We start from the raw sequence: 27,555 nt of genomic DNA, 5'->3' as shown, positions 1-27,555 counted from the left end.
AAATGGAATCTGAATATTGCATTTATTTAAATACATTAAATTTGCAATGTAACAAAACTATTGGCATATGAAATTCAAACACCATTTAAATGAACAAAACATGGCTCACTTCATTTTCTGTAGCTAGTGTATGTAACACTTGTTTGTATCGCTCTACCAAAACCCTAGCTCTTTGTCTCCATGTCTTTTTCCCCATTTACATTGTTCACAGACTATCTTACAATAAGAGTGCTGAATAAAAATATGAGGTAAGAAAGTGGTTTGAAGATTACAGATCATGCAGAACATGCTAAACAGCAACAAAAACATTTTGTTGTGAAAGTGAGAAGAAAAAAAAATACAGAAGTGCGCATTACAAAATAATAAATCGAATTACAGCTTTGCATCTTTGGTTACAAAGTAGGTATGAACGATTTCACAGCTTTTTTCCCCCCACCCCAAAAACACATGTACAAGAAGACACGAGTGTATGACAATAAATGCTCCATTTTGGAGACAAAGAAACTAGCAATTGGATTGGAAGTTTGTTAAAAATAGTCTACCGCAGATTCACGTTCAGATTTCCTGTCAGAAGACTTGGTGTTCACCTGTACAAACCTTGCTATGTTCTTAATACTTTACACTATACAAAATGTACATTCAAACTGGATCTTGACTGGTGCGGATAAACAATTCCATTGTAAAACTGCCTGTTTAGTGTTAGACGTATGTCAGAGTTTCTTTATTATTGCCTACATATTCAACTGGTTAATGTAATACACTGCCCATTGTGTGTACAGACTTATTTTAAACACTGATGACAAAAAAAAGGCTCTTTTTTTTAAAGTTTTTTTGTGACATTGTTCCTTTCATGAAAATAGCAGCCCCGTAATAAATAAACATTAACCGTAGAACTTTAGACTGATGCATGGATTGGACTAACGTCGAAGAAGAAATGGCGGCGCGGCTCCGAAAATAGATCTCTCCCCACTTCTTACTTCCAACATGAAACAGCAAGGCTAAAAATACATCTCTTACAACAAAAAAAAAATCTCTGGGACGCTCTGATTCATCCTCTCATGTGAGCTGCACAACTCCTTTGTGGTGGGGGGAGGGGGGGGATCTGGTTCACAGGCTCTGACACAGCACTCAACCAGTCCAGGCTCCAGCATGGCGCCCCATAAGAAAAGCCCCCGTCCCTCTCGCGCAATGATTGCATTAACACTGGGAAAGCCAAACAGGCACAGAAGCACTGCACTTGGTTGTGGTGGCCAAGCTGGTGGAGAACAAGACAATATCATTTTTTTGTTGTTTCGTATGCTAATTTAGAATAATTGGAGGGTGCTTTTCTGCTTTTTTTTCTCCTGCTGGGGAGGATGCACTTCAAGCGGAGTTGCCGTTGGGCTGCGGTTGCAGCAAAGGCTGGCTGGCGTCAAGCTGGGGTTGGGGCTGGAGTTGGTGAGGCTGGACCTGCTGGGGCTGGAGTTGCTGGGGCTGAAGCGGAGGCTGCTGCGTTTGAAGCTGGGCCTGGAGCTGAGGCTGCGTTTGAGGCTGGGCCTGGAGCTGAGGCTGCGTTTGAGGCTGGGCCTGGAGCTGAGGCTGGCCTTGGCCTACCCCTTGCTGGGGAGGCGTGCTGCAGGAGGAGTTTGTGGCGGCCGGCCGGACGGAGAGCTCAGACAGCTGGTCGCTGTTGGCCAGGGATTTCAGCACGGCGTTCTCCTGTTCCAGCATAGAGTTCCTCTCAAACAGCTCCTTGATCTGCTCCTTCAGCACCTCCACCTCCTCACGCACTGCATACATCAGATGGCTTTTCACCAAGTCCTGAAGGGAGAGAAAACAGGGGACAGCCTATTAGCATTTAGCGCACTAACATCCTCAGTGGGAGGAAAGAGCAGAAGATCCTATTAGCATTTAGCTTGCTAACATCCTCTGTGGGAGGACAGAGCAGAACAAGTTATTAGCATTTAGCTCGCTAACATCCTTTGTGGGAGGAAAGAACAGAACAAGCTATTAGGTCTTTAGCTCGCTAACAGCCAATGCGAGAAGACAGAGCAGAAAACAACTAGCCTATGTACATTAACTGAACAAAGCAAACCCTGTAGGCACATGATGATTTCACAAACAAAAATGGCCCGGAGGGGCAATGAAGTCAGCGATAAGTCAGACCACAATTTATGCTTGTATTCGTCCTCAGTCAGCAACTGGCTCAGACCAGGGAAACTAGTTGGAGTCTCTAGATGGCAAATTACTTTAATTACTTTAGTTTCAGTTAAGTACCAAGGAGGGACCTAAACCAGAAACCTAAAACATGACATGAGTTGAGATTTGTTCCTTGCAATACAGTAGTTCCATTTCAACAATGAGATTTCAACAAGAGACTGTTTAAAACAAGAATGAAAGCAAATGATACCATAAAATGAATGATTAAATAAAAACACTTACCATCGCCTGTTCGATTTTGTTATCAATGGCAACAACACTGGCTCCAGAGGCACTGTAAAAGGAATAGAGGAGAATATTAGACAGACTTCTTTCACTAATTATTGATTACTTTTCATACACTTTAAAAAAGGTTTCTTTAACTTTTAACATTTCTGACACTAGAAACCTGAGAGATACCACGGGCCTGTTGATCATGAAAGTAAAGGGAAAAGTAGCCTAGTAGCCCAGCCTGGTCTCATAGACTAAACGTAACATAGTAAATGTAAATCCGGGTCACTGAAATTAGTATGATATGTTACATGAATACAGATGGTTACTTAAAGCAAAAACTAAAAGTAGGGTGGATGTAAAACGCGAATGTCTAGCAACCCAAAGGTTGTGAGTTCGACTCATCACGAACAACTTTAACGTTTTAGCTACATTCAACTACTTATCATGTTAACTAAGTCTTCCCCTAAACTTAACCCTTTACCTTAACTCCTAAACTTAACCCAAACCCCTAGCCTAGCTAACGTTAGCTGGCTAGCTGGAATTCGTAACACAAAATACGAATTGTAAATTTGTAACATATATGAAATGGGTGATGGACATCCACAAATTAATACATACCATATGAAACATAACATATAATACTAAATGTTGTGTCTCAGATTTAAGAACAGAATAATACAAAATGCTCTGAGACCAGGTTGATTAGTCATGAACTTTTTTCCATATTATTCCTCAAAATATCCTAACTCTATCATACATAGTAAGTGCTTCAAATGCAGTAAATTGAGTAAAACATCATATTAAAAAGGTAGCCTATTAAGATATGAATGGCACGCTACTAGTACTACTAGCATGCTAAGCTACTAGCAGTGACCTAGACAACAGTTCAATATAGGTCACAGCAAAGCCTATAGGAGAAAGGCCAGCCATATGGCCGCATTAACGCTGAAATATGTAACTTTTTGGAAGACCGGACAAAATTCAAATGGAAATGTGAGTTATATATTCTCATTGAAAGCATGTCTTAGAAGCGATAGATCTTTAACTATTTACACTATTTCTATCCTTCCCATTTAAGTTTTGTTTATGCATCTTTTACTTTTGGTTTTGTACACCAGCTTCAAAACAATAATTCTCTACACTACAGTTTTGTCAAACTGAAATTAAGCTAACAATTCGAATTTTAGCAACCAGGAAATGGCGGGGCGATTTCTTAATGTCTTTAAAATGGAGCCACGACTCACATTCCTATACTGTGCGATTAAAATATATCACGAGATGAACGTGCAACGTAAAAGTTTGACAAAACTACACTTAACATCTTGTGACACCTGTCCATCAGTTATGAGAACCTGAATGAAAATAAGTCAACTGTTTTTTTGTGCCTCGATAATTGTGTGTGTGTGTGTGTGTGTGTGATTGTTGTACTCCCATGGCTGAGGCAAATCTATATGCATGAAAAAAACTAAACTAACATGCATTCATTCAACGACAGGTGTGAATTCTGCACCGTGACCTTTTTGGAAATGTAGTCTACATTTATCGAACGTGTGCACAAAACGTATTCCAAACATCCGACTGAAAACACATTTCCAACCTAATTTAGAAAATATAAAATCAAAATATCCAACGACAACTACAGACCCAGTCCGCATCAACGACACACTTAAAACCAATGCTCCACTATCGAAAACGGGCGACGGTGGAACTAAAGTAATGAGCAATACAGTTACCCGCGTCGTTCCCTGTAATGGACCAATGATCCGGAATAACTACGAGAACCGGGAGAGCACGGTAGCTCATAGGATAGTGTGTAGCGCATGGTTGAGAGAGTATTCTTTCATAGAACGTGATAGATTGAAAGGACACTACAAAAGCACTGGAGGCCATAAGTATCACAAAGGCTACATCGGGAAAAATGTAACATGAACCCGCACACGACATGGGTTGATAAGTATGCGGCGGGGATACATTTCACTGCTCCCGCAGTCACCTTCACCTTGATGCACATGCAGGGAGAGAATGGTAAATGTATCCAGTTATTTATAATCATGTCAATCAAATAGAAACAAATAAAAAAAATAATAATAATAAAAAGCTAGAGTATTACTAGGCGACTAATCATAAATCAAATGGCAATGGTGGTTTATGACTCAGGTCAACAGCATGTATCCAAGTGAGAATGACCACAAAACAGGGGAAGTAGTAAAATGGAATGGATCCGCAATTATCACCTTGCTTTTGAGTACCCGTAACATGTATGCCTATTGAGCGCATGCATTTTGGAGTAGGTTAGGCTGGCAATGCACGAGAATGCAGGTTCAAATTAAGTTTAGTAAAGGGGCACACCACCCCACCCACACCAAAAAAAGGATTTGTGTGGTTTCATGAAATAAGACATTGATAATATATCATATGAACCATACAGCCAACATTTGACAAACAGCATTACTTTCAAAGCTGTTCACATGATGTGTCATGCTTAATATATACATGAAGGCTACACCTTTAAAACGACTAACTATAAAAATTAATTTATTATCTTAGCCAATTAAATAATCTGAAAGACATGCAAGATATTTTCCTGATTAAAATGCTCAGTATACACTCAGTGGCCAGTTTACCAGGTACACCCATCAAGTACCAGGTCAGACCCCCTTTGCCTCCAGAACAGCCTGGATTCGTCAGGGAATGGAACCATTGCTCAATTGGTATAAAAGGGACCTCAAGTGTGACAAGAAAACATTCCCCACGCCATTACACCACCACCACCAGCAGCCTGTACCGTTGACGCCAGGCAGGATGGGGCCATGGACTCATGCTACTTACTCTAAATCCTGACTGCCATCAGCATGACACACCAGGAACCGGGATTTGTTTTTCTACTCAATTGTCCAGTGTGGGTGATTCCACTGGACCCACTTTTTGTTTCTAGCTGATAGGAGTGGCACCTGGTGTGGTAGTATGCTGCACTAGTTCATCCGTGACAAGGACCGACGAGTTGTGCGTTTTGAAATGTCTTTCTGCACCCCACTGTTGTACTGTGACGTTATTTGCCTGTTTGTGGCTCACCTGTTAGCTTGCACGATTCTTGCCGTTCTCCTCTCATCAACGAGCTGTTTTCACCCACAGGACTGCCGCTGACTGGCTGTTTTTTGTTTGTTTCCCCATTCTCTATAAACCCTAGACACTGTTGTGCGTGTTAATCCCAGGAGGCCGTTTCTGAGATACTGGAACCGGCGCGCCTGGTACCGACGATCCTACCACACTCAAAGTTGCTTAGGTCACTTGTTTTGCCCATTCTAACGTTCAATCCAAAAGTAACTGAATGTCGCGATGCCCGTCTGCCTGCTTTATATAGCAAACCATGGCTACGTGACTGTCTGTAGGAACTAAGCATGTTCGTGACCCGGGTGGTGTACCTAAAACTGCCCACAGAGTGAGAGAGTGTGTGTATATATATAAATATACATGCAGTATTGACCACCAGATGTGGTAGCCTTTATCAGCAAGGACTGATTTCATGAGTTGACATTCGGTGCCATTCTACAACGGTCATCATATTGTTGTGATCCACACTTTAGAAGGCTAGGAACCCAGTAAGACAGCTGCTGCTTTTTGATGTCTCAGGCTCTAATGAGCACACACACACACTTAGTGCTTCCCTCAAAATGAGTGTTGGATGGCCCTGGAGCACAACAAGACATTCTGTTCTTTCACCATCCAATTTAGTTGTCCAAGAAGGGCGGAAGTACAGGCAGATTAACATCAGCAGGCTTCTCCACAGAGGAATGCCCTCCTAGCTCTGCAGCCAGTCCAGTGACATCATTTGTGCCACTAAATCTCCTCTTTGAGCTCGTCGACAAGAGGATGATGGGTAATGAAGACAGAAGAATAAGACAAACATGTCACACGCGTGGAGGCAGTGGGCACACTCCCCCAAAACACATACTATTAGAAATAGTAAAAAGAAAATGATAATAAACTCCATCTGTGCTTGCCTGTTGCAATGGGACTAATAGAAACGTATTGAAAGTATTTGTCCCTGCCCACCTGGTCCACCAGGCAGGCTAAAGCAAACACATGCGAAGCCAGGCAGGTCCCCACTGTCGGGGGGGGGGACTTGAAGCAGGCAAAAGACAAACTTCAATGTGTGTTTAATTGTTTAGTTCCAGGTGTGCACACAGGCCTTCTATAAGTTTCCTGCAAGTTTTCAAAAAGGTCTGACCAGACGGATCTCTTGCTCTGTAAAAGCACAGACCTCGCCGTGTGCCCCAAGTCCAAATATCTCCAGACTGGTCCCATGCCAGTGAGACCAAAAACTAAAAACAGTTGAAATTGTTCAATAAAATGCATGAATGCAATCATGTTTAGGCCTACGTCACATGATTAGGCCAGTCCCAAACACTTTTGTCGCCATGGTGTCACTGGTCCTTTGGCACTTTAATAAAACCTTACACAACATCAAACAACCAGAATTAAACATGTCATCTTAGCAGTTAAGAGCGCTTTGGCCAGTAACTAAAAGTTCGCTGGTTCGAATCCCCGAGCTGAGTAGGTGAAGAAAAAAAAGAAACAATTCTGTCGATGTGCCCTTGAGCAAAGCACTTAACCCTAATTGCTCCCGTAAGTCGCTCTGGATAAAAGTGTCTGCCAAATGACTAATGTAAACATTGGGCTCTCTAGCTAGCGAGTGTACAGTATGTACACTGCCTAACTGGGCGTAAACGGTTAATACCAGCATTACGGATTTAGATGCTGGGACAGACTGAAGGGGAGTTTGTTTATTCATTTGCTCAGAAAAGACAAACATGACAGAGCACAGTCCCAGGTTACAGGATAAAATAGGAGTACAGTAGTGTGGTTCTTCCAGGTTTGCTCAAGATGAGCCTGGATAAAACCAGCCACTGGTGGACACTGGCAGGGGTGTGGTGGACACGGTTAGGGGTGTGGTGGACACTGGCAGGGGTGTGGTGGACGCGCCCCCCCCCCCCCCCAACATATTTAGGGGGATGGTAGAGTCTTACTATGCGACTGTGGCAGAGGTCAATGTGACCACGACGAGGACAGTCTGTTCTGACCATTAGGCACAGTGAATAGAAGATACTGCTATTCAGTGTAGAGGACTGGGGGATTGCCAAAGATAGCTAGTGCTAGATTAGCACCCATGGTGGTATTCAGCACCAATCAGAGCTGCCACAAACCAGCTGATCATAGATCAGTCTGGGCAGTGCCCACTCAAATTAAGCTACTTTAATACGATACCTTCCTTGTATCGTTTTTGACATTCTGGTGGGCCTATGCATCTATATAGAAAACTCATAATTCTTGCAGTGCGACCACCCGAAACTCAGTGAAGGTCTTGAATTTGGCCCCAGTGGCAAAATGAGTTTGACACCCCTGGTATAATCTGAGAAGGTACATAGAGTGTCTACTGTGACACTAACAACAATATTTTTGTGATGCTTGCAGTTGTTTATGGTTGATGTGGAACAGTCACAGCTTCCTTCAAAAGCATCTCATCCATCCAATGATTTGGACAATCAACTGCATTAACAAAATCAGCTGGTTTTAATTAAGCTGGTGTTGAGTCATGAAGGGTTGGTTACACACTGCTACATAGGCCAAGAAAAACAACATAACTAGTTACCAAAGCCCATGGCAGCAATGAGTGTCTGAAAGGAAGAACAAAAAAAAAAGCTGTCCAAGAAGCAAAATTACGCTTAGAAGTGGTGATAGTTTTGTTGTAAGGCAAAACAAATGTGGCCAGGTGCTGTTACAAGTTCGCTCAAGCCTGTTCTGACATAACTAGAAACTATTGGCTTAAACTAAGCCACGTAGGCCTCCCTCTTTGTTCGAGACACTGACTTCGAACATGTACCATCGGTGGTATAAAGCTACTTCTCCGGCTCTGCGTGGGTAAAGGTGTCAATTCGCCTCTGTTCGTCAGAGCCCACAGGGGCAAGGGTTGGGCTGAGATTAAACAAAAAGCCGCTGGGGGGAAAAAAAGGGTTCTTATCGCCCATCTTACGCAACTCTGTAAAGTTGACCTTGTTCAAGCACCGGACAGAGCTTAAATGGAGTTCAAATTGGGGTTTGGTGTTCCAAGCAGAACGACCGAGACGGCTCAAACCTCAAGGGTTCAAGAGAAGGTGAATCTAAGACGTATTACCCACCGAAGAGTGGACAGTCATGAAGAGCTCTGACATTGACGAAGACTGAGTGGGAACCTGGAATAGTTGTCATACCTTGCCCCTAGCCACTGTTGCCTCAGTGGTCACCAGGATCAGTAACTTTGGCGCTTCAGTGAGGGAGAGAAGCCCAGTTGGGGCCTTTGGCTCGGCTTGGCTTACGATAAAACCAGCACGAAGCTCAAAAGGCAAGGCCAGTCCACTTGTTCAGTACCTGCAGGTTGACTTGACTACCTTGACACCTTTGAGAGTACATACCTGCTACTAGCATGAAAGGCTTTTCAAAACCATGTTTGACTGGAAGCACATTCCTTTCGTAACTAGAAAAAAAATGAACAGATACACAGGGACCAGTCTGGAGAATTGGCAATGGGGCATCCATCCATAGTACTCTTTACAGTAAACATGAGGAAACGGTGAAGCATGATGTTGAGAGACATCGGAACAATCTCTATGGAATCATGTTGACAGGGCACAATCTGTTTCAAAATTAGGTTGAATAACTTACTTTAAAAAAAAATAATAATAATATTTGTCACATGCTTTGTAAAACAGGTGTGAAATAACAGCTAAATGCTTACTTATGGGCCCTTCCCAACAATGCAAAGAAAGAAAATAGAGAAATAATAGAAAAGTAAAACACATAATGAAAGTAATAGATACACAATGAGTATTGATAACTTGGCTATATACACTGTACAAGGAGTACCAGTACCGAGTAATGATAACTTGGCTATATACAAGGAGTACCAGTACCGAGTTGATGTGCAGAGGTACGAGGTAGATATCTACAGATAACTACCGTAATTTCCAGACTATTAAGCGCACCTGAATATAAGCCGCACCCACTGAATTTAAAAAATATATATTATTTTGAACATAAATAAGCCGCACATGTCTATAAGCCGCAGGTGCCTACCGGTACATTGAAACAAATGAACTTTACACAGGCTTTAACGAAACACGGCTTGTAACAAAAAATTTGCAGTAACCTTTAGTTGGCTTTTTTTGAGTCAATTCCTCACGCTGCTGTTTCCAACGTCTTATCATCGACTCATTAAGACCAAGCTCCCGTGCAGCAGCTCTATTTCCTTTTCCAACAGCCAGATCAATCGCCTTCAACTTGAAAGCTGCATCATATGCATTTCTCCGTGTCTTTGCCATGATGAGGGTGACAAAATGACTACCGTAATCAGAATGATGGGAAGTTTGAGAGCGCTCGATTTAATCTAAACAGTAAACAAAAAAGTTGTTTGACCTTAACCCGTTCGGCAATTTCATTGGTCTAATGAAAGCTTCATGCCGGCAAAAAACTGAGCACGTCACAGAATGTTTTTTTGGAGAAAAAAAAATTTGAAAGCGGGAAAAACCCATATATTAGCCGCGTCATTGTTTAAGCCGCGGGGTTCAAAGCGTGGGAAAAAAGTTGCGGCTTATAGTCCGGAATTTACGGTAGGTATAACGTGACAGATAATAAAACAGTAGCAGCAGCGCATGTGATGAGTCAAAAAAGTTGGTGCAAAAAAGGGTCAATGCAGATAGTTAACCAACTATTACCCAAATATTACCCAGACTAATCTTTTCAGCCTCCTGAGGGGGAACTTTGACATGAAATACCGACTCACCGCGCCAAGGGAACCATTGAGATCTACAGATGATCTGAGCCTGGCCCGTTTGCGCTTCTGCCGTGGAAACCGACACACATGGGTGTGTGTGTGTGCCTACGGAGCACCCTACATACAGCACCTCTAGAAACAGGAAGTTAACCAGAAAGTTGGGCCGAGGGCACCGATGCCATCCTGTGGTGCTGCTGGTGGTGATGTAAACCAACTAGAGATAGACATTCCAGGTGATTGCAGTAACAGTAAAGTCTCCAAACAATCACAGCACAACTGAAATCCGCATGTACTCTTCCAGACGGAAGAAGTACATGACATTATTGCAGCGTCCCAGTTAAAAAGCACTCAGTCAGTCAGCCAGCCAGCCAATCAATGCTTTAGTACTAGTGTGGCTCAGGCACACAGCGTTGTGGGAGGTCGGGTGTTTGAAATGACTGCATATGTATGTGTGCAGTTCTCCTCAGTGGTGTCTGTCAGCTGAGCGTTGTTTTAACGACGTGCTTTCATTTCCAATCCTGGTGCTGCTCTCTCCTCAGATATGGTTTCCTGTACAGCGCCTTCAGAAACTATCCACACCCTTGGACTTTTTCCACATTTTGTTGTGTTTCAGCCTGAATTTAAAATCAATTAAATATATTTTGTCACTGATCTACACACAATATCCCATAATATCAGAGTGGATTCATGTTTTTCAGAATCTTTACAAATGAATAAAACCACGAAAAGCTGAAATGTCTTGAGTCAACAAGTACTCAACCCCTTTGTTATGGCAAGCCTAAATAAGTTCAGGAGTAATCATTTGCTTAAAAAGGTCACATAATAAGTTGCATGGACTGAGTGTTTTACCCCACACATACAATGATCTATAATATCCCGAGCAGTGAATTTCAAACAGATTCAACTACAAAGACCAGGGAGGTTTACCAATGACTCGCAAAGAAGGGCACCTATTGGTTGATGGGTAAAAAAAAAAATAAAGGAAAAAAAAAGACGCAGACATTGAACATCCCTTTGAGTATGATGAAGTTCTTAAATTACACTTTGGATGGCGTATCAATACACCCAGTCCCTACAAAGATACAGGTGTCCTTAACTCAGTTGCCAGAGGAAACAGTTACATAGTTCAATAACTGAAATGAGAAAAGTCTGTATCAACATTGTAGTTAATCGACAAAACTAACCTACTTGACAGAGTGAAAAGGGACACCTGTACAGAATAAAAATACACATCCTGTTTTCAACAAGGCACTAAAGTAATACTGCAAAAATGTTGGCAAAGCAATTAACTTTTTGTCCTGAATAAAAAGTGTTACATTTGGGGCAAATCAAATACATTACGGAGTACCACTCGCCATATTTTCCAGCATAATGGTAGCTGCAGCATGTTATGGGTATGTAATTGTTAAGGACTAAGGAGTTTTTTTAGGATAAAAAGAAACTGACATGAGCTTGGCACAGGCAAAATCCTAGAGGAAAACCTGGTTCAGTTTGCGTTCCACCAGACACTGGGAGATGAATTCATCTTTCAGCAGGACAATAACCTAAAACACAAGGCCAAATCTACCCAGGCGTTGCTTACCAAGAAGTCAGTGGATGTGGCAGAGTTACAGTTTTGACTTAAATCTGCTTGAAAATCTATGGCAAAGACCTGAAAATAGTTGCTTAGAAAGGATGTGGAAAGAATGTAAAAAAAAAAAAAAAATAATTTACAAAAAAAAAGGGCAAATGTTGCACAATCCAGGTGTGGAAAGCTATTTTTATTTAACTTAGACTTACAGCTGTAATCGCTGCCAAAGGGGATTCTAACGTGTATTGACTCAGGGGGTTAAATACTAATCTAATCAAGATCGTTCTTTTTCATAATTGTTTTACGAATGTTTGAATTTTTCTTCCACTTTGACAGACAGACAGTATTTTGTGTAACTCATTGAAAGAAAAAAAATAATATTTAATCCATTTTAATCCTACTTTGTAAGACAACAAAATGTGGAAAAAGTCAAGGGTGTGAACACTTTCTGAAGGTACGGTGTGGTTCCCTTTTCATAGGATGCTCCTCAAGAATGTCCTGCCCCCCTGAATGCACCCTCCGTCTAGCTGTCTGAAAGGGGTAGGGGAGGTCATAATATACTGGCAAATGATCTGTTCTGTACGTAGGCGTGATAGGGAAAGGTATCGGATGTGTCATGTTCAATAGGAATAATCAGATGATTAAATAGAGGACTTCATATGACTGAAAAGTAGTTTCCTTTCTAGCACAGTGTCATACTGACCACTGTACAGTCGTGGCCAAAAGTTTTGAGAATGACAAATATTAATTTCCACAAAGTTTGCTGCTTCAGTGTCTTTAGATATTTTTGTCAGATGTTACTATGGAATACTGAAGTATAATTACAAGCATTTCATAAGTGTCAAAGGCTTCTATTGACAATTACATGAAGTTGATGCAAAGAGTCAATATTTGCAGTGTTGACCCTTCTTTTTCAAGACCTCTGCAATCCACCCTGGCATACTGTCAATTAACTTCTGGGCCACATCCTGACTGATGGCAGCCCATTCTTGCATAATCAATGCTTGGAGTTTGTCAGAATTTGCGGATTTTTCTTGTCCACCCGCCTCTCGAGGATTGACCACAAGTTCTCAATGGGATTAAGGTCTGGGGAGTTTCCTGGCCATGGACCCAAAATATCGATGTTTTGGTCCCCGAGCCACTTAGTTATCACTTTTGTCTTATGGCAAGGTGCTCCATCATGCTGGAAAAGGCATTGTTTGTCACCAAACTGTTCCTGGATGGTTGGGAGAAGTTGCTCTCGGAGGATGTGTTGGTACCATTCTTTATTCATGGCTGTGTTCTTAGGCAAAATTGTGAGTGAGCCCACTCCCTTGGCTGAGAAGCAACCCCACACATGAATGGTCTCAGGATGCTTTACTGTTGGCATGACACAGGACCGATGGTAGCGCTCACCTTTTTTCCGGATGCCCCAAACAATCGGAAAGGAGATTCATCCGAGAAAATTACTTTACCCCAGTCCTCAGCAGTCCAATCCCTGTACCTTTTGCAGAATATCAGTCGGTCCCTGATGTTTTTCCTGGAGAGAAGTGGCTTCATTGCTGCCCTTCTTGACACCAGGCCATCCTCCAAAAGTCTTCGCTTCACTGTGCGTGCCAATGCACTCACACCTGCCTGCTGCCATTCCTGAGCAAGCTCTGTACTTGTGGTGCCCTGATCCCGCAGTTGAATCAACTTTAGGAGACGGTCCTGGCGCTTGCTGGACTTTCTTGGGCGCCCTGAAGCCTTCTTCACAACAATTGAACCGCTCTTCTTGAAGTTCTTGATGATCCCATAAATGGTTGATTTAGGTGCAATCTTACTGGCAGCAATATCCTTGCCTGTGAAGCCCTTTTTGTGCAAAGCAATGATGACGGCACGTGTTTCCTTGCAGGTAACCATGATTGACAGAGGAAGAACAATGATTCCAAGCACCACCCTCCTTTTGAAGCTTCCAGTCTGTTATTCGAACTCAATCAGCATGACAAGAGTGATCTCCAGCCGTGTCCTCGTCAACACTCACACCTGTGTTAACGAGAGAATCACTGACATGTCAGCTGGTCCTTTTGTGGCAGGGCTGAAATGCAGTGGAAATGTTTTTTGGGGATTCAGTTCATTTGCATGGCAAAGAGAGACTTTGCAATAAATTGCAATTCATCTGATCACGCTTCATAACATTCTGGAGTATATGCAAATTGCCATCATACAAACTGAGGCAGCAGACTGAAAATGTATATTTGTGTGATTCTCAAAACTTTTGGCCACGACTGTAAGTCAGTTGAGGGGAGGTTCAGGGAACAACTGTTTGTTTATGCGCTTTAGTAGGCCTTAGTGTTACTGAGGAGGCAGATTGCCTGGCGCTTAAGAGCGTTGGGCCAGTAACTCAAAAGGTTGCTGGTTCGAATCCCTGGGCCGACTAGGTGAAAACTCTGTTGATGTGCCATTGAGCAAGGCACTTAACCCTAATTGCTCCTGTAAGTCGCTCTGGATAAGAGCGTCTGCTAAATGACTAAAATGTAAATTTACTGATGTAGGCCTATTGGCTGAGAGGTTTGGCTGGCCAACATTCCCACTGCCATGCGGTTTCCATCCATGCACATCCACAAAGGAAAGCTCACTGTTACTGAGCTGCTATGCACTGCACCATAAACACACACAGGCAGGCCTGTCCCATCCAGTCCAGTACAGTACCTATCACTGTGGGCCTTAGAGTCCTGCAGCCTGCTGCCAGACTGGAAGGCCCGGTAGAACACCATGGAGGGGGTCCTGTGTCAACCAAAGTCAAAAGAAAACAGGAGAGAAAAGGAGAGAGGGGATGAATCAGAGAAGACAGGAGAAAAGGAGAAACCCATCTCGTATTGTTAAAATGTCTTAAATCAGAAGAACACCCTGTGTGCATGGTTAACTAGATAGGAGGACAGAGGCTGTGCCTGAAGCTGTTTCAGTAAATCGGCTGTCACAGTTTCAAGATGAGATCACAGTACGTTTTTCCCAAATATTCTAATAAAACTTGCTGGGGGGGAGGGGGGTTTGAAGTGCCTGTTGAAAAAACAATACATGTACATCTAACCCCGCACTCTTAAAAATATTTAGAATGCAGCACAGGCAACTGAGGCAAAAACTGTAAAATCGCTTAAGTGTTGAGTTCTGCAGAGAAGGAAAGGAATTATTTTGCCAACCACTATGTTGATAGGGGGGCGAGCTCAGATGGTTACTATTCCCTCCCATGTCCCGACTATGGGGTTCTGGAGGCCACAAGCACACCATGTTCCATGAGGACGGAGAAATGCCCCCCCCCCCCCCCCCCCAAAGCCCCATGTCCATAAACTGAACTACACGTGTGCACCCCCCCGCCGTACAGCATGTGTGTGAATATCTGAACATTGAGCCAAGGCTCTATTCCTAGAAATCTCTGGCACAAACTCTGTCACAAAACACTTTTGGAGCTCCACCTTCACGTTCTGTCTCGCATCATACAAAACCCAACATGCATACAAACTCATGCAGTACTAATAGTGTCCAGCAATTAGTGCTTTTTGAGGTCTGTTCGGTTCAATTATTTTGTTTTTTGTTTAAATACGGTTTTTGGTCCAAAAAAATGAAGTGTTATACATAAAATGCACTACGCGGGTTCAATGCTGTAACATAAAACAATGATTAAAAATCTCATGTTGGTAGTGTCTGTCCATTACTGCTCATCATTTAACATGACTTTAATAGAATATTTCTGTTTTATTTGATGACTTTATTATTTAATTCCAAGTCATCTCTATAGAGCTGCTGTCTATGCGATCTGACAACAAAAAACAACACTATTTTAGTAGTCCTTCAAAGTAAATAAGTCGTTATTTTATGACTGCTGAATAGCAACTATACATAAACTTGTCTCGTGTATTTTCAGGTAGAGATACCGCGAAGCAACTGCTCTCTATCCCATCAAACATTCTGTCTCTTCCCCCTCCACGTCCTCTCTATCCCATCAAACATTCTGTCTCTTCCCCCTCCACGTCCTCTCTATCCCATCAAACATTCTGTCTCTTCCCCCTCCACGTCCTCTCTATCCCTTTCCATCAAACATTCTGTCTCTTCCCCCTCCACGTCCTCTCTATCCCATCAAACATTCTGTCTCTTCCCCTCCACGTCCTCTCTATCCCATCAAACATTCTGTCTCTTTCCCCTCCACGTCCTCTCTATCCCTTTCCATCAAACATTCTGTCTCTTCCCCCTCCACGTCCTCTCTATCCCATTCCATCAAACATTCTGTCTCTTCCCCCTCCACGTCCTCTCTATCCCATCAAACATTCTGTCTCTTCCCCTCCACGTCCTCTCTATCCCTTTCCATCAAACATTCTGTCTCTTTCCCCTCCACGTCCTCTCTATCCCTTTCCATCAAACATTCTGTCTCTTTCCCCTCCACGTCCTCTCTATCCCTTTCCATCAAACATTCTGTCTCTTTCCCCTCCACGTCCTCTCTATCCCTTTCCATCAAACATTCTGTCTCTTCCCCCTCCACGTCCTCTCTATCCCTTTCCATCAAACATTCTGTCTCTTTCCCCTCCACGTCCTCTCTATCCCTTTCCATCAAACATTCTGTCTCTTTCCCCTCCACGTCCTCTCTATCCCTTTCCATCAAACATTCTGTCTCTTTCCCCCCTCCACGTCCTCTCTATCCCTTTCCATCAAACATTCTGTCTCTTTCCCCCCTCCACGTCCTCGCTATCCCTTTCCATCAAACATTCTGTCTCTTCCCCCCTCCACGTCCTCTCTATCCCTTTCCATCAAACATTCTTCTGTCTCTTTCCCCCCTCCACGTCCTCTCTATCCCTTTCCATCAAACATTCTTCTGTCTCTTTCCCCTCCACGTCTGCCCCACATTACCCTAAAACAGCAGGCAGACAACTGCTCTCTATCCCTTTCCATCAAACATTCTGTCTCTTTCCCCTCCACGTCCTCTCTATCCCTTTCCATCAAACATTCTGTCTCTTCCCCCCTCCACGTCTGCCCCACATTAAACTAAAACAGCAGGCGGACAAGAAGACGCCTAGACCGGACAAGTAGGTTTGCAATGGATTATGGTCATTGTCATTCATTACCACGTTTTCTGCACTAAACTATGTAGAATATTGGCCTGTTGGAAACTACAACACAGTTCAGCTTGATCAAATTTCTCTCTGGAGAAAACAATGTCACATTGAGCTCACAGAAAAAAATAAAAAATATATAATTCAAATAATTTAACCGATGCCGGTCAATTAGCCGTTTACACACACGCATGTAAAAGAGGACATTACATCACCGGTCAAGCTTAGGAGAGAGAGTTGCTGCAGGTCGTTTGTGGGCTCAGCTGGGCTTACATTAGTGTTGGGCAATATCCAGACTGGCATACCTTCATACTGTTCCTGTACACACAAAACACATTTAGGCAGCAGGGATCTTGATCCAGGAGGGGATTGATTGATCTTGCAAGTTAGCAAACCAAATGCCTAGCTGGAGTCCTGAGCTGGATCTAATTTATTTGGCACATCTTAGATTGTTAACTTAAGCAGTGGCATAGCATTTGCTAGCAGCATACCACCCTGCTTCCCACTGCTGGTTTGCTTCTGAAGCTAAGCAGTGTTGGTTCTGGTCAGTCCTTGGATGGGAGACCAGATGCTACCGGAAGGGGTGTTGGAGGGCCAGGAGGAGGCACCCTTTCTTCTGGTCAAAAATAAATAAATACATTTAAAAAAAAAAGATATATATAGATATATATATATATATCTATCTCAATGCCCCAGGGCAGTGATTAGGGACATTGCCCTGTGTAGGGTGCCGTCTTTCGGATGGGATGTTAAACGTGTGTCCTGACTCTCTGTGGTCACTAAAGATCCCTTGGCACTTATCGTAAGAGTAGGGGTGTTAACCCTGGTGTCCTGGCCGAATTCCCAATCTGGCCCACATACCATCACCTAATCATCCCCAGCTTACAATTGGCTCATTCATCCCCCCTGTAACTATTCCCCAGGTCGTTGCTGTAAATGAGAATATGTTCAGTCAACTTACCTGGCTGGTAAAAGCACGCAACCCTGCAAGGCTTTTTTGTTGTTGTTGACAATATTGAAAATCATACCGTCGGTATTTCAAACTACCCTAGTATACCGCCCAAACCTAGATCACATGATTCTAGAACACCATCGTCAATGTAACTGATGAACTGGAGCGGTTATCCTCACCTGTTTCCAAGTTGGAAATCTCCCGACTGAAAGGACACCTTAGCCCAATTATGACTGGTTTTAACATTCTCCTAAACTAACAGACCCCAACCCATGAAGCAACACGCCCATCAGCCCATGGCTGAGGTAGCCTAGATAACAGCCATATCCCAAGGTAAGCTGTTAATTCCTAGGCCTAAATTGGTTGAAAAACTACTAGAAAACTTTGCTCCAACATGACTGATAGCTGAAAGGTGCCTAACCTAACTCAATACCGCCCTCAAGCAAAACTAATGACCCAGAACAACCGGTTCAACAAAAATAACCTTTTCAGGCATTCTTTTCCATTGATGTCAACCATTTCTATCTGGGTCAAACGTTGGCTGCGTTCACCCCTGCACACACAGAACCGCCTTGAGTGAGCCTGGTGGCTGGTTGGTTTGCTTGCAGGGTGTTGGACCTCGAAGCAACCTCACTCACTGAGCATGTGAAAAGCCATAGGGACTTTGTGAAGGGGAGGGAGGGAATCAATTCGGTTACATAGTCGGGATATTATTTTTTGACAATATCGCAATATTTCTGCGCTAGTCGGCTGTACTGCTACCAAAACTCCAGTATTTTTCCATCTATAGCTTGTTCTCTATCCAATTTTGAAAATGGCGAACCAAGATATTTTTAGCTATTTATTTCCATGACTGATCAAAACATAGTGAGATTTCTCTTGTTCCTCTGCAGCAGACATGGTGAGCAATATGTTAGGAACACTGAATCTTAAAACGTATAGAATTGTGACAATTGCAGGACATATCGTATCGGCACCTAAGTATGGCGATATCGTATTGCGAGGTCCCTAGCAATTCCCAGCCCTGGAAAGAAGCAATCTCTCCTGGTGAGGCCATCTGTCATCTGCCCCATCCATCAGAGCCTGGGCAGAACTAGGTCAAGACTATTTAGATTCCAGCGCTCTGTTGGAGTCCCCCTGCGGCACAGGTTTAATTCAGTGGGGTGTTGGGGAGTAAGAGAACGGGGCTCAATGCCCACTCTGTAAATTCATAAATATGGCCACACTTCTGGAAATGTTCCCCTGTACTGTAGGCCCCTAAATCAGGAAGCAGGGGTGATGGAAAACAAAATGATAGAGAGAGTCGAGGGAACTGACTTTCGTGGAACTGTGGTTTCTTGGACTCACTGTATGTCCTATAGGCCATGTCGTGTTTTCCCATACTCTTGTAAGGATGTGGATAGGCTAGGCAGAAAAGTTACGGATATGAAGTTTGTGACATTGCTTTAACCTACCTGGACAACCTATCAGTGCTTTCAGAGTTACACGGATAAGAAAGTGGAGCAAAGGAAAGGCCTCTTGACTATTCAAACATACATCACTTAAAACACCACTCACCTAAATACCGTGCATAAATAACATCTCTTCTTTAGCCCTTTGTGACGTACTGTAAATCTATTAAATCAGGGGCTGAGGAGCCTTTCTTTCTGAAGCCAGGGCTGACGGGCCTTTCTTTCTGAAGCCAGGGCTGACGGGCCTTTCTTTCTGAAGCCAGGGCTGACGGGCCTTTCTTTCTGAAGCCAGGGCTGACAGGCCTTTCTTTCTGAAGCCAGGGCTGACGGGCCTTTCTTTCTGAAGCCAGGGCTGACGGGCCTTTCTTTCTGAAGCCAGGGCTGACAGGCCTTTCTTTCTGAAGCCAGGGCTGACGGGCCTTTCTTTCTGAAGCCAGGGCTGACGGGCCTTTCTCTGTAAACAATGGCAGGAATCTGTACCTGGAGCAGAGATGATGACTGAGAAGAGAACCTAAATATGACAATGGAGAGACCGGCAGAGTGGGTCGGCAGAGAACAATGCACTTTTTTTAGAATAGCAATAAAAATGTTGAAAAAGGCAGGCGGGACTTGAGAGGCTGATGAGTGCAAAGATTAACGTTGGTAGGCTAATTCTGTTCACCCATTTTAGCCAAAAGGGCCTGCTGAATGGTATGAAAGTGAAGAACATAGGGCTGGATGCAGGCTAATGTCTTTAGGTACATTGTAAATGAGTAGCAGGGGCTGAAGGCGAGTCAGGACACAGTGATCAGTGGTGGTCCAGGTCCCTCAGGATATAACCGGACACCCTGGGGTTAAAGGCCAAGTGCCACTCATTGTCACACACACCCTGACATGAAATACATATACTTCCCCTAACAGACTATTGTACTCAAAACTTTTAAAGTTCATCCCAACCCATCCTCCACCCACACACACTCAAACCTCCTTGTCCACACACACAAACCCCTCCCCCAGACACACCTTCTTGTCCAACACCCCCTCCAGACACCCTTGTCAACCCCCCCTCCCCCTCCAGACACCCTCCTTGTCCACACACTGGCTCATTTCAGTGTCAATCCCTCCTTGTCTCCTAGTGGGCTGCTGAGTCAAGATGCACAGCTCAGCTAACTTAGACCTATAACACATTCCATCCACCAGGTGATTTACAGAGTGACTGACACCATAAGGTCAATTAGGCTACAATTGTTGTTAAACTGTTGTCGTTGTACGCAAATAGCCTCAGTTCATTATACAAGTATATCTAGTTAAACATCTTCCCCTAAAATGTCTGTTACTCTGACAACACCGCATAAAGCTGCAAAATGTTCTGCAACAACTTTTTCGACCATCAGGCAAACATTAAACGTCTCTAACATGGAACCCAAACCGGCTGCGCGTGCGGCATCGTGCATACATTTATTTTGTCCCCCCACATCAAACGTGATCACGACACGCAGGTTAAAATATCAAAACAAACCCCACCAATTATATTAATTTGGGGACAGGTCGAAAAGCATTAAACATTTATGGCAATTTAGCTAGCTTGCACTTGCTAGCTAATTTGTCCATTTTAGCTAGCTTGTACTTGCTAGCTAATTTGTCCATTTTAGCTAGCTTGCTGTTGCTAGCTAATTTGTCCTGGGATATAAACATGGAGTTGTTATTTTACCTGAAATGCACAAGGTCCTCTACTCCGCCAATTAATCCACACATAAAAACGATCAACCGAATCGTTTCTAGTCATCTCTCCTCCTTCCAGGCTTTTTATTCTAGACTTTATATTGCGATTGGCAACTTTCATAAATTAGGTGCATTACCGCCACTGACCTCATTCGTCTTTATCACCCACGTGGGTATAACCAATGAGGAGATGGCACGTGGGTACCTGCTTCTATAAACCAATGAGGAGATGGGAGAGGCAGGACTTGCAGCGCGATCTGCGTCAGAAATAGAACTGAATCCTATTTTAGTCCTTGGCAACGCAGACGCTCGTTGACGCGCGTGAGCAGTGTGGGTGCAATAATTGAATAACAGATTTCTAAATTTATTTTGCAACGCGAGCGCACGCAACGCGAGCGGTGTAGTCAGCCTGTCAATCTGAAGTAAAAAGTAGATAAATGGGGGGAGAGCAGTTTAAATCGTCCATCTTCAGGCTATCTATGGCTGGGGGGGGGGGGGGGGGGAAGATAAGATTCAAGACACAGCTAAGCTTTACAGTAATCACTTGCAGGAAGAACTGGCAGGGGGGATACTGCCTTACGAATGATGCAACAGTTGACTCTAAAAAAAACAATAACAATTTAATGAGGGAAGGGGACCCATGTCCCATTACAAATTCTAAAACATGTAGGCAGAATGTGCAAAACAGATCAGATCATGACTTAGTCTCATTACAATAACAGTAACAGTAGCAGTCACAGCAACAAATTACAAACCCAATATCACCAATATCTTTGATGGCATTTGATTTCTATTGTGAGAATGGGGAAACAAACTTACAACTGGTTAGTTGGACCTAGATGTTATAGCCCTAATGTAAACAAGGGAGACAGGCCTACTACATAGCTCACATGCATACCCTAAACACCAATCTGGAAACAATATTGTATAGAATAGGAAGCGTGGAACTCCACTCACTCTGCGCCGGCTTCCTAGAGTTTTGGGAATACCTCAGTCACCTCAAAACAGAAATGTCATTCAACACTTAACTGATGAGCAACAACTGCCAGTTTGCCTTGCCTCTCTATGCCTGTCAGTCAGTCAAGGGGCCTGGCACTAGACACTACAACAGAGGATGTTCCCCGCTGACACAAAAGACACTGGAGTGGTACATAATGCACAGAACAGAAGAGCATTTCCTCTGGAAAAATGTGAAGCACGGAGCCTAAAAGGTCACGGGGCCTGTTTTTGCAGCCTATATTCGAGTCAGGTAATTGTTTCCGTAAGGCACTCGTAACTTGAATATTTATCTGGCATAGAACACACAACAAGCCGACTAGGTAAATCAACTATTCTACTACGGGGTTGTCAGATTTTCCTATTTTATTACTCGTTTCGTTTGAAGAGGAAAAATAAATGTGGACTGTTACAGCATCTTCAACGTGTGCCCCAGCAGAAATATTTTTTCCATGTTCCATATTTTTGGGCCGTGGTGAAAATTATTTTGCCGTGGCACAGCGCCACAGCTATATGACTGCATTGGAAGCACTGAAACAGATGCAAAGTTACAGCCAAGTCTCGCCAGCCAGGGCCACAGTGTGGTTTTGGTTGAGGCATTGCAGTTTCATACGCCACTCAGCTCCTGACAAGGGACGGTGGGTGACTGACAACAACGAGCTTCGATTAAGTTTCAGGCAGAGAGAGTGAAAAAAGTATGTATGGCAGAAGAACGTGACAACTAGTAGTGATTTCTGGTTCTGCATTGCCGTTTTAAACACAGCAACTTAGGAATAGCAAAACTGGGTAACTTACACGTTCAAACACAACTAAAATCTATTTTTCAAAAGGCTAAAAAGGAAAGTTAAGCTCATGAATCAACAAAGAGCAGAACCAAAGCTTTCAAAATAAAAAAACATGTGCTGCAAAAACTATTTTTTGAAAAAGCCCGTAAGGCAAGTTGGGCTCGTAAATCAACAAAAAAGGTCAAACGATTGTAGGTATCTAGGACATGCGACCGAAAACAAAATGCCTGTGCTGCTGCCTAGTCTAGGCTATATTTCAGTCTATAAAACCGGTATATGGAAACCACCAAGAGATTTGAGGCACTTTACGGTTTCCTCTAACGCTTGCCGACCCCGACGAGCACTCAACTCAGGAACTGAAAGTTTTAGCATATGAACAGGAAGTGTGAGTGACACCTCTCACCCCTAACAACCCCGACAAACCTAACCCCCTCAACCCTAACCCCCTCAACCCTAACTGTATGATAATTTAGGATGTGATCATCTGCTTTGAAGTCTAGTTCCTAAACTGTATACACTAAAACGACTATTTTCAGTCAAAGGTCACCATCTGTAAAGCTCCTATGCCAGACTGTAGTCAATCCTTCAATATATCTGTTTGTAGGCCCATCTAAAAAAAATTAAACTTGACTCCTGTATCAAATGTATACACATCATACAGCCTAACAGTCCTTGAGCAATCCACTTGGCTAGACTTACCCCCCCCAAAAAAACACCCAACAGCACTGCACCAACTCCAAGCCCATCCTCTCAGAACCTTTTCCTAAGTGGGGTCTACTAGCTAAGTGAATGGAAATTATGATAGCATGAAATGTGGCAAAACACCAGCTCCAGCCTCCACTATACTTCAACGAGGAAGCCTTTTTCTAGGTCAGGAGCTAACAATTTTTTTTGTTTGTTAAAACAGGTCAAGCACACAGGAGGACTAATACAAAAGGAATATCTAGCCTCCAGTGTAGAAGGTGGCTGGCTATAAGCTTATTTTGCAAGTTTGTTACAGAGGCCATCGACTTAGAAATTGCCTTAAAGGCCGAGTGCAGTCAAAAACGTGACTTGCCTGTGATGTACGTGTGTACTGTGAAATAGTGAAAATTATGTTGGGGGGGGAACCACCTGAAATGTCTGCCTTTTTTGGTAGAACGGGAGTTGTGTCTGGCCTGGTGACATCACCAGGCGATAAAGTGGTTAATAGACCAATAAGAAATAGAGTTCCAAACCTCTGCCAATAACAGCTACTTTTCAGTTTTCCCCTCCCCACTCAGACCACTCCCAGACAGTCCTAGCAAAATTCTTGCTTGAGAAATTGCTCTTTGCTAAGAAGCTATTTTTGTTTCTTTTTGACCATGTCAATATAATAAAATCATAGTAAGGTACTTAATTGACACCCAGAAATGATTTGATTTTGAAATAAAAACATCTGAATTGGACCTTTAACGTGTGATGGCAACAGAATTAGGATAGCTGGAGATTAGCCTGGGTCAAGTCAGCAATAATGTATTTAGACTAACAACTGAAAACAGAATACATCAAAGCAACACGAGTACACACACTTCTGTACACCAGTAAGGAGTTAATAATGTATGCTCATTGCTATCTAACCCAGGTGTTAAGTTGGGGGGGGGGGGTTACTTGGGCTACACTCTACCTTTCGAGTCTGCCTACTGAGAAACATATTTCCTTCCTGTGTGCCCCTCTGCTCCCTCCACTCCCATGTACAGCTATGCTACATCCCAAATGACACGCTAGTCCCTACATAGTGCTCTACTTTTGAACAGAGCCCTGGAAGAAAGCCCCGTTTGTCTGTCCAGCCACGCCAACCAAACCACTGACAACAAGACGTCATCGTGACAAAAGGAAAGGAATAGGAGATCTCCAGTCCATCTACATGTCCAGGGAGCTGGCTGGCTGGATGCTACATGCAGCCATGAGTTCAAAGACAGACCCTCCCCCTCGTGAACACACACACACATGCTTATGCCCCCCCCCCCGCTTCATAAAACCACTCCACAGCTGCAATGTTTTTCCACACTGCTATAAAAGCCTGCCAATTCAAATCAATCTTTATTTGTCAAATGCTCCGAATACAACAAGTGTAGACCTTACAGTGAAATGCTTACTTACAAGCCCTTAATTGTACAAGCTATTGTACTGCTTAAAAGAGAGAAACAGTGCCAAAATGCTTTAAACCTCAACATATGAGATTGAGCTATTGTTTCACAATAGCTATTATTAGCTAGGCCTCAGTCATGCGTCTGAATGGCCCTGCCCCTGAGAGTCTCCAGTATGTGGCCCGACAGCATTTTGTTGACTTTCTAGCCAGGTTATTCCCTTCCATATGATAAATGAACTGTGACAGGGTGAAAGGTGGTGGCTTACCTGTCCTCGTCCCCGTCTATGGCTATTCCAAACAGGCTGTTCACAGAGGGGTTGTTGGCCAGCTGCAGGCTCTCAGGGATCTTCATCAGGTTTTTCTCGGAGAAGGCGGGAGGCTGGCCCTCCTCCACATGGCTGAACCCGGCCGCCGGGAGGCCCTGCGCCCCCCTGCCATCGCGGGCCTGTTTCCCGGGCAACAAGGAGGCAGTCAGGTTTGGCATGACAGTGGGGGCTAATGTGGTGGCGCTGGAGGCACTGGGCACAATGGTGGGTACGTTTTGGGTGCCGGGGGGCGAAGGGTGGAGGCTGACGGGTTGACGAATACCCGTGGGGGCATACTGACCTACAAGCTGTTGCAGAGTAGAGCTTCCGCCCAGTACCATGGATGACCCAACACCTCCACCCATCAGGCCTGAAGCTGGCTGACTGACAGGTAAAGAACCTCCTCCCCCCACCGCTGCCATCTCCCCTACCTGCCCCAGCATCGGAACCCCGGTGGCGGGAGTCATGACCAGTGACGGGCCCTGACCCACAGTCTGTCCCACATAGAGGGTCTGGCCGGCTGAGGCCACTGCCTGCATGCCAGGCTGGTTCTGTTGGTGTTGGTAGTAGTCTGCCTGGTTCTGGGGCAGGCCTGGGGGCTGGTTGGGCAGGTGCTGTCCCAGTGGAAGCTGCTGTAGCATGGCCTGCTGCTGGGGAGGGTAAGCCAGCGTCTGGGTCTGGGCTGCAGGGGTCATGCTTGGGGATTTCTGTATGTGAATGCCACTTTGAGGAAGACCGTTGAGCCCCACAGAAAAAAGGTTCTGGTTGGCAGCGGGTTGGATAGTACTCAGCGTTGGCTGCTGACCAGGGACAGCCATGAGGTTGTTGGTGGGGAAAGTGCTGTGTGTGGCTGTTCCAGGCTGCCCAATGTTGTAATTTTGGTGGTGGGGCTGCTGCTGTTGCAGTGTGTCCATTGGGTGAACGTGCAAGGCATTAAGAGCAGCAGCGTCCACTATGGAGTCTAGGCCCTGGCCGGAGTGAGTCGACGGTGCAACCACCGTACCACCCGTCAACCCCAGCCCGCTGTCCCTGTCAGCGCTGGGGTCAAACGCATTGGCATGCCTAATGTTATCCGTAGTCCTGTTAACCACAGTGTTACCCTCTGAGTCTTTCTCATAGAACTCTGTGCAAGTCCATCGGCCCTTTCTGAAGGGCTCTCCAGTACCATGGTCAAGTTTGATGACCCTGAAACGTGAACTGCAACTTGCTGTCGATGACGTAGTAGAAGTAGGGGTTAAACTAGTCACTACGGGCTGGGATGTGCTCACTGACACTGTTGTAACCCCCCAACTGGCCACTGGGGCAGGCTGTGGCATGAGCCCGGACTGAGCAATAGGGAGGCCGCTTGACGAACCACTTCCCAGTGTTTGCTGGCTAACATGAGGCGAGCCTGCCACTCCTGCCTTTCGAATAGAAAAACCTTCATTTGGAGGCCCCGACATTGCGGGTATCTGCCCAACTTTAGGTACACTACGCGGTGGGGCCATAACACCGGGTGCCTCTTGCTCCCCTACATGGTTTAGGGTTTCCTCAGACGAACTTCGATCACATACCTCCGGCTCGAAGTCGGCCCGGGACACATCGAATATTTCCGACGACACGTCTTCAGTCCGTGATTCGTCTGGGTCGTCCAGGCTCTCCGTGTCGTCCGTGGCACTGCTGGCCGCCACCTGAGCCTGTGTCACACTTGTGATCTGAAAACAGCTTTTCTTTTTAGCCGGCATTTTAGACATTTTGAGAGCCTGCGTTCACAACTCCCGTCTAAATGTCTCGCGTTAAAAGCAAGCGAGTTAGCTAATATCAGCTGACAACTGGCTATCTGAAACAGCGAATTTGCATCGATGTAAGTTTTTTTTAACTATTATCAAGAGGAGTATGAGTCATCCTTGTTCCTTCCTCCTCTCGTCTCCTGTTGCATTTTACGAGTTCATAACATTGAAGACCAACCCTTCCAAGTCCAGCAATGCAGCGTTTGCCAATAGAAGTAGTAATTCGATAACTGATCCAAAGCTTTGATCCGTCCGTACCGGCCTGTTCAGTAAAGTAATGTCCGGACCCCGTAGTTGTCAGATGGCGGCTGTCGCAGATATAGTTCCCCAGCTGCGGCAGCTACTTTAGTCCGACTGTGAAGCGGGCCCGTACCTCTCCACTCAACTAGCTAGCTGGCTACAACAACACTCCTTTACGTTGGGACAAGTATGTAAGACATCTCTCGGAACAAGTCTCCTCTCCCCTCTTGACTTACGAACTTAAAACGATTCAATACTAACACTTGTTTCAAAGGTATATGTAACACATTTCCAAGAATAAATCGTCTCTATTTCACACTTTAGGGAACTGAAATTCCGAACAGCGGCTACCTCCCTCATTCTTGTCAAGATGGCTAGCTAGCCTAGGCTAGTTATG

General features: G+C 44.3%; 1 protein-coding gene across 2 annotated transcripts; it reads right to left on the bottom strand.

The window, feature by feature from the left end:
* Positions 1-5: 5 nt before the first annotated feature.
* LOC106598799 (TSC22 domain family protein 2) lies at positions 6-27,555 on the bottom strand. 2 transcript variants are annotated; one of them, XM_014189806.3, is made up of 4 exons: positions 25,111-27,555; positions 14,460-14,534; positions 2,422-2,473; positions 6-1,800 (listed from the first exon to the last, which is right to left on the bottom strand). In XM_014189806.3, exons 1-4 carry the CDS (start codon positions 26,880-26,882, stop codon positions 1,363-1,365), a joined length of 2,337 nt encoding a protein of 778 aa, XP_014045281.3. In that variant the 5' UTR covers positions 26,883-27,555; the 3' UTR covers positions 6-1,362. The 2 variants fall into 2 exon arrangements, with proteins under 2 accessions (XP_014045281.3, XP_014045285.3); XM_014189810.3 differs by lacking the exon at positions 14,460-14,534 and having other exon boundaries at positions 25,111-27,554.

The sequence above is a fragment of the Salmo salar genome, chromosome 03, assembly GCF_965601325.2.
Source record: "Salmo salar chromosome 03, fSalSal1, whole genome shotgun sequence".
Taxonomy (NCBI): domain Eukaryota; kingdom Metazoa; phylum Chordata; class Actinopteri; order Salmoniformes; family Salmonidae; genus Salmo; species Salmo salar.
The sequence above is the reverse complement of the archived record's forward strand: the minus strand, read 5'-3'. Positions and strand labels throughout refer to the sequence as shown.

What these genes read in the sequence shown, in the direction of transcription:
- LOC106598799 (XM_014189806.3), bottom strand. Translation starts at nt 26,882, where the DNA reads ATGTCTAAAATGCCGGCTAAAAAGAAAAGCTGTTTTCAGATCACAAGT. An exon ending in ATAGACGGGGACGAGGACAG is followed by an intron (nt 14,535 to 25,110) that starts GTAAGCCACCAC and finishes TGGTTGACACAG; the next exon opens with GACCCCCTCCATGGTGTTCT. An exon ending in ACAAAATCGAACAGGCGATG is followed by an intron (nt 1,801 to 2,421) that starts GTAAGTGTTTTT and finishes CTCTCCCTTCAG; the next exon opens with GACTTGGTGAAAAGCCATCT.